This window comes from Mandrillus leucophaeus, unplaced genomic scaffold, assembly GCF_000951045.1.
Source record: "Mandrillus leucophaeus isolate KB7577 unplaced genomic scaffold, Mleu.le_1.0 Scaffold158, whole genome shotgun sequence".
Classification (NCBI taxonomy): Eukaryota; Metazoa; Chordata; class Mammalia; order Primates; family Cercopithecidae; genus Mandrillus; species Mandrillus leucophaeus.
In genome coordinates, this window is record NW_012101565.1 from 1,249,770 (window position 1) to 1,256,464 (window position 6,695).

The window sequence follows — 6,695 nt, forward strand, 5'->3', positions numbered from 1 at the left end:
GCGCACAGAGAGCTGGGCAGGAGAGATTCAGGTGCTAGGGGAAGAGGTGGAGGAAGGCAGTGGTAGTGGGGCCATGGGGGTCACTCTTGAGGGTGGGGGCAAGAGGGAGCTGCACTCCCAGGTACATCTACTTGTCCGGGTGGAGCCTCCTCATCCGTGGAGGTGGGTGCCAGTGTCCACCTGTGTGAGCACGCCCCAGGGCCAGGTGCCACAGTGTGGAGCAGGGGTTGTGAGCGGGTGCTCCCGTGCACAGGCTGGGTGGCACACCCTGGCGATGGGGTGTTTGAGCCCTGCCAGACAGCAGAAACCCTGTAGAGAGGCTGTGCTCCCTGGGGCTGGAAGAGACGGCTGGCCCCAGATACCCTGAGCCGCCCCAGTCTACCAGGCCTGCCTGGGTCACACCACCTTCTGCTGCCCCAGACCTCCTGGCTCTTGGCTCAGGCTGCCGTGCCTCTGTGCTGCACTGCCGGGGGTCCCGGTGAGTGGGGGCACTTCGGTGAGGGTGAGAGGGTGGCCTGTCTCAAGGGAGCAGGGCCACCTTCCTGCAAGGTTACTGGGTCCAATTTGTACCAGTTCAGATTCCACCTGCTTTCATGATGGCAGTCCCCAACCCAACAACTGTTGGCCACTCTGAAAGCAGGAGCCCCTGGTGGTGGTCCTAGAGGGTGGCCCGGAGGAGCTGTGCTAGGCGTGGAGAGGAGGGCACCAGGGGGCTGCAGGGGTCTCTCCACTGTGCAGGTCAGGCACAGGGGCATCTACCTAGACAGGACAGCAGGGTGGACCCCAGTTTCAAAGCTGAGCCCCACCCATGAATGTGGATCTGAGGAGGGGCCCTTGGGTCGGGCCCTGGATACGACACACGGCAGCCCACAGGCCACGACAGACGCTGGACGCCCTCCTACCGCCAGACACTTCCCCAGAGGCCTTGGACCTCCTTAGGCGACTCCTGGTGTTCACCCCAGACAAGCGGTTAAGCGCCACCCAGGCACTGCAGCACCCCTACGTGCAGAGGTGGGAGTGGGAGAGAGTCCCCTAAGTGCGGGGGACAGAGGTGGGAGCAGGAGAGAGCCAGCCCATGAGGGAGAGCCCCCGCAGCACGGACCCTGCAATGACAGCTTGAGGGGCTCCCTTGGCCACAGCCCAGGCCTCACCTCTCTGGCTCCCTGCAGGTTCCACTGCCCCAGTGATGAGTGGGCACGAAAGGTACATGTGCAGCTCCGGGCACGCGAAGGGGTCCAGCTCTCTGCGCCTGAGTACCGCAGCCGCGTCTATCAGGTGCTCCAGCTCGCGACCCCCATCATCCCCCGTCTACTGCACCCTGGAGGCTGCCTCCGACGTTAGAGACCCCCAAACACCCATGCCCAGGCTGTGCCCTCTGAGCACCCTTCTCCTCTTGCAGATGATCCTGGAGTGCAAAGGCAGCAACGGCACCTCAAGAGAGAAGGGCCTGGAGGGTGTCTCCCTGTCCCAGGCACACCTGCACAAACCCAGAGCTGACCCGCAGCTGCCTTCTGGGTCACCTGTGCAGGGCCCCAGACCCAGGCCTCAGAGTAGCCCGAGCCATGACCCCCCCGAGCACGGTGTGTGATCTTTGCTGGCTACCCACACTACCCACACAGAGCATGGCCCGGGCCCCTTCTGCCTGTGGCTGCCAACTGTGCGCAGCGTCGGGCTCCTGACTCTGGGGTTGACTTTCTGACTCCACAGAGTTCCCCCATGCAGCCAAGAGCACCCCCAGGCAGAACTCCTCTCCCACGCTCCAACCTGCACTCCTAGGGAGTGGGGAAAGGCCCCCCGGGGCGAAGGAAGAGCCCCCCTTGACATTCTTGCTGGTAAGTCATGGTGGGGTGGGCACAAGAGGGACCCTTCCTCTGTACCTTTCTGTAACCTTGTGACATGGCCCTCCCCAGGAGAAGCCAGGCCGGAGGGGAGCTGCGCCTTCCCTGACCTCACAGGCTGCAGCTCAGGTGGCCAACCAGGCTCTGATCCGGGGTGACTGGAACCGGGGTGGTGGGGTGAGGGTGGCCAGCACACAACAGGTGAGCCCGGCCCAGTCTGCCCCCGTCCCCTCATCCTCCTCTTCCCCTCCTTTTCCCTCCCTTCCCCATCCTTCCCATTGCCCCTCCAATGTCCAGTTCAAATCTCTCGAGGACCTCAAGGCCTCCCCTCCACTGCACCCCCTCTGACACCCTCTTCATGTGACCCTCAACTATACACAGGTCCCTCCCCGGTGTCCTCCGGAGGCCCGGCCCGGCCGGAGGATGTTCAGCACCTCTGCCTTGCAGGGTGCCCAGGGGGCCGCCAGGGCTCTGCTTGGAGGCTACTCCCAAGCCTATGGGACTGTCTGCCACTCGGCACTGGGCCACCTGCCCCTGCTGGAGAGGCACCGTGTTTGAGTTGCCCTACTCCCTTCACCTGGCCCCCTGTTCCTGCCCCGGCCCCTTCCCCAGACCCCTCCCCGATATCCTGCACCCCTTAGCCCTCCCTGCTTTGCCAGGCCACGTTGAAGTTCCAGGGAGCTCGCCTGGGTCTCCTTGGGGGAGCAGATGAGGACCCTGCCCCAGCCCCAGTGACTTCCTCCAATAAAGTCATGTCTGCCCCCAATCTGAGCAGCCATCGTTCCTCCCCTCCCCTCTGAGGTCACAGCATCCACTAGCTGGGGGCCCCGACCCCTTTCCTGGAGCCTCCACTCCTCTGAGGACCCCACCGCCCCTGTCCTGAAACCTCCACCCCAGAGCTCAGTGCCATCCGCCCCACTAGAGGCCCTGCCCACTCCACATCCAGCACTGGGCTTTTCCCTCTAGGTTTGCCTGGGGCAGCTTCCTGTCCTTGGTCCATCATTTTCCTACCTGCTGTGGCTTCAGGGTCCAGGCTGCCCCTCAGGGTGGTCCTATGGGGTAGGGACCTAGGGTCACCTCATGGCCATGTTTGTGACTCTGAGCCAGAGGAGAGAAGGGGAGAAAGAAGGGGGCAGCCTCACCCCTCCCCTGCTGTCAGGGATTGCAGCCTGCGCTCCCCCAGTACAGCCACTGCGCCTGATCTGTCTTCAGGTCTCTGTAGGTGAGGGTGGGAGACAGACATCTCGTGAGGTCAGGGTTACCTCCTCTTGTCACCCCCAGGCAAAGGCCCTGGTATGAGTTCAGGCCAGGGCTGTGCAGGGCTGCAGAGATCAAAGGGGCCCTGTGGGCACAAAGCTGTGTCCTAGGGTGCCAGGTGTCCTCAGCTGCACCTGCCCCTGGGTTGGGGCTGGAACACAGGGAGGCAGCTGGAAAGTTCGCAGGCTGGGAGGAGCTCACAGTCTAAAGGGCGCAGCCTGTGCTGTCGGTGGGGGGGTTGGGCTGCCAGACTCACAGTCTGGGAAGCTGACACGCTGGAGGAGCTCACAGTCAGAAGGGCGCAGCCTGTGCTGTGGTCGAGGGTTGGGCTGCCAGGAGTAGGGACGCCCCTGGGTTGTGGAAGCCATTGCCACCATGCGGGAGGGTGGGGAAGGACAAGATGTGGGTGGGGAAGCTGAGCAGAGGGTGGGAGCTAGCGCTGCCCTGGTGCTAGGCCAGGCACCTGCAAGAGACTCAGGGAGGCTGGGCTTGGGAGGTTGGAGGCGGCGGAGGAGGGAGCGGGAGGGCCCGAGGAAGTGGTAAGCCAGTCAGAGACCCAGCCCAGGGGTTTGTTTCCCAAGGGGGCTGCTTGGGTGCTGAAGGCCTAGGGTGCTGAACAAGCAGGACCAAGCTGTGGGAGAGGACGCTGCAGAGAGGCCAGGGGGCTGCAGGGCTGGAGGCTTGGCCTCAGGCTGGGCAGTGTGTGGTAGGGCTGCTGAATGGGGAATCGCAGGTGGGCACTCAGGAGTGTGCCTGCACAGGCGGCATCGGGGACAGGGACAGGAGAGCAGCATGAAGTCGGAGGAGCCAAGGTGGGCCTTGGAAGTGGAGCTGGGGGGTCTTTAGTGCCCCCCACAGGGCTGGGTGGTGGGTCCACAGGGGAAATCCAGGAGGCCACATGGTTAAAGGCTGCAGGAAATAACTGGGAGATTATACACACTGGGGAACGTGCTAGAATATTTTGTGTGTTATGTTTTATTAACACCGAAATGTGCTCCATCATGGTTTAGAGGATGTGGAGGGTGCAGGCAGGAGGCTCCAAAGGCCCAGGCAGGGCCGCCAGCCTCTGGCCTCTCCATGGGCTCCAGCTGGAGAGCCTGTCCGCTCAGCGACACCCCAGACAGCACACACACAGATGTGCCCACAAGAACATCATGGCCAAGAGACACTCAGGTGCATCCCACTTCCAGGCACCTTTGCCCCCTGGCCAGAAGTCCCTGCTGTCATCCCTACGTGGGTGGTGGCTTTGGTCACCAGTGGGCTGTCCAGCAGTGAGAGTGGGGTCACTTCCCTTTCTCTCCCAGCTGCTGGAGTCAGAACTGCTGCCTTTGTTTGGTGGCCTTGTTTCTTAAATCAGTTCCCTCTTAGGATTTATTACACTAAAAAGATTATTTTTTGAAAAGAAAGAGAATACAGAAACATGAATTTCACAAGGCTAGCATCTAACAGTGGGGGATGTTCTACACATGTGGTGCCAAAATGTGTCATTCTGAGTCAACTGCAATTCCTCTCTGGGGGTGAAAAGAGATACAAGATAACCCAGGAACTCTAGACAGATTCTTAGTGTTGGTGACAAAGAGGAAAGGACCTGAGAATGGGGTTGGAGGGGGTTGTCTGCTGGACACTAGGAGGGCAAGGACCACTCCCACCTACAGGGGTGCCCAGGACCTATGTCTAAACAGCTGGGCTTGGCCTGGGCTGCACCTTGTCCCCTGCCCTCACCTGGTCCCATACCTGTCAAGGATAAGCCCCCCCCAAATCCGGCCCTTCTGGCACCTGGCTTGGGCTGGGCCTGTGCAGGGGGTGCTCACGAGGCCAGGGCTACAGGTTGTCCAGACCATGTTTTATTGTGCTGCAAAGCCCAGTGCCCCTCCCACTCTCACCCAGTGCTGGCTAGAGCCTTGCTGGAGGAGACGGCAGACCTGGCCAAGGCGGACCTTTGGGCTTCCCTGCACCCCCTTCCCAGTGGCCTGCCTTGTCCAGCTTCCTTGCCACTCCAAGGGGCATCTTCTGGTCCCGCTTCATGCCCCCCCCACCTTGCAAACTGCCCACAGCCAGCCCAGTCTTCCCCACAGCAAGACGACGGGCCTCCAAGAAAGATGCTGGGAGGCAGCGAGCCAGAGAATCCAAGTAGAAAAGGAAGTGAAGCCCTGAGGACGGGGGAGACCCTGGGCAGGGCTGGGGGCGGCGAGGAAGGGAGAAGACCCTGAGAGAGGGAGGAGGGAGGAGGGAGGAGGGAGGGGAGAGGCCCTGAGAACAGGAGGCCCTGAGGAGGAAAAGGGCCCAGAGAATGGGGAGCTGAGGCACAGAGGTGAGGCCCTTGCAAGAGGTAAGAGACTTAGAAGGGTGTGCGGCTCATGCCTATAATCCCCCACTTTGGGAGGCTGGGGCGGGCAGATCATTTGAGGCCAGGAGCTGGAGACCAGCCTGGCCAACATAGTGAAACCCTGTCTCTACTAAAAATACAAAAATTACCTGGGCGTGGTGGCGGGCACCTGTAATCCCAGCTACTCAGGAGGCTGAGGCAGGAGAATCGCAGGAACCCAGGAGGCAGAGGTTGCAGTGAGCCGAGACCACTCAACTGCATTCCAGCCCTGGGTCTCAAAAAAAAAAACAAAAAAAAAACAGGTGGGGCGGGACTGAGGCACAAAGAGATGGCGGAGCCAGATGCTGCGCCACGCAAGGCTGACGGTGCAGAGAAGGTGCTGAAGAGAGAAGGTGCTGAGGGGAGAAAGGCACTGGTGGCAAGGGGCTGGAGCCCCAGCGTTGTGGAGGCCAGGGGCAGAGACAGCAGCTGCCAGGTGAGCCTCCAGTGGAGCTGAGGTCTGGCGCACTCAGCCAAGTCCCAAGTGGCCGTGGCCTGACAGCCTCTGCTCAAACACATGCGCAGGGCTCTCTGTTCCGTGGGGGCTCTGGGTGACCGTGGCAGCGATGTCAGGAGACTCACTTCTTGCCTTTGAACGTGCCCAGGATCTTGGGCACGAACTTGCCCACCTTGCTGTCCCTGGTGCCCTCCTCCGCGGGGCCTTCCCCTGCCCCAGGGCCGCTGGCCTCCTCTTTCTTGCAGAAGACCTCAAAGCGGCTGTACACGCGCTTCTCCTTGCGCATGCTCTCCATGCGGCGCAGCAGTCGATCACGCTCCTCCGCGCTGGCTGGCAGCGTGCGGCTCAGCCGGCCCTGGGTCCCCAGGCTGTCCGAGCGGAAAATGGCTGAACACTTGTCCTTGTCGGACATATCCGGGGCCAGGCCGCCAGCAGCCGGTGGACGGCCTAGCTCGGGGCTGCTGTGGGCCGGGCCAGGGCCCGGGGCAGGGACTGCACGGTGCTTCTGGCCGTGGGCGCTGATCTGCTCCAGAATGGCCTTCGTGTCATCCCGAAGGTTGCTGCTGTACAAGGCATTGGCCGTGGCTGAAGTCAGGCGCGCCCGCGGGCCCCGCTCATCTCCTGTGGCAGCCTCTGTGCTGTCACCCCGGCCCAGTGACGGCCGCCGCGGGCTCTCAGGTTGCCCGTTCTCCTGCGGCACTGGGAAGCCACCCTCATCCTCCATGCGCCGCTCGCCCTTGGGGCTCAGCAGCTGCCTAAGGCGCAGGGAGCCTTTGCG

At 62.2% G+C, this 6,695-nt stretch overlaps 3 protein-coding genes across 3 annotated transcripts in view; 2 read left to right on the forward strand and 1 right to left on the reverse strand.

The window, feature by feature from the left end:
* Positions 1-2,604, forward strand: part of LOC105536351 (mitogen-activated protein kinase 15) — a 20,085-nt gene extending 17,481 nt beyond the window's left edge. Inside the window, exons 12-15 of the mRNA XM_011975735.1 lie at positions 1,400-1,580; positions 1,708-1,832; positions 1,911-2,039; positions 2,220-2,604. Of these exons, the coding sequence (XP_011831125.1) occupies positions 1,400-1,580; positions 1,708-1,832; positions 1,911-2,039; positions 2,220-2,396 (612 nt within the window). The 3' untranslated portion in view covers positions 2,397-2,604. The remainder of the gene's footprint in view (positions 1-1,399; positions 1,581-1,707; positions 1,833-1,910; positions 2,040-2,219) is intronic.
* Positions 45-1,833, forward strand: LOC105536304 (mitogen-activated protein kinase 15-like). Its single transcript, XM_011975667.1, has 2 exons — positions 45-1,011; positions 1,170-1,833. The coding sequence occupies exons 1-2, from the start codon at positions 809-811 to the stop codon at positions 1,339-1,341; spliced, it is 375 nt and encodes a 124-aa protein (XP_011831057.1). The 5' UTR covers positions 45-808; the 3' UTR covers positions 1,342-1,833.
* Positions 2,605-6,038: 3,434 nt separating the features above from the next.
* Positions 6,039-6,695, reverse strand: part of FAM83H (family with sequence similarity 83, member H) — a 5,133-nt gene continuing 4,476 nt past the window's right edge. Inside the window, exon 5 of the mRNA XM_011975736.1 lies at positions 6,039-6,694. Coding sequence (XP_011831126.1) covers positions 6,039-6,694 — 656 coding nt within the window. The remainder of the gene's footprint in view (position 6,695) is intronic.

What these genes read in the sequence shown, in the direction of transcription:
- LOC105536304 (XM_011975667.1), top strand. Translation starts at nt 809, where the DNA reads ATGAATGTGGATCTGAGGAGGGGCCCTTGGGTCGGGCCCTGGATACGA. An exon ending in CAGCACCCCTACGTGCAGAG is followed by an intron (nt 1,012 to 1,169) that starts GTGGGAGTGGGA and finishes GGCTCCCTGCAG; the next exon opens with GTTCCACTGCCCCAGTGATG.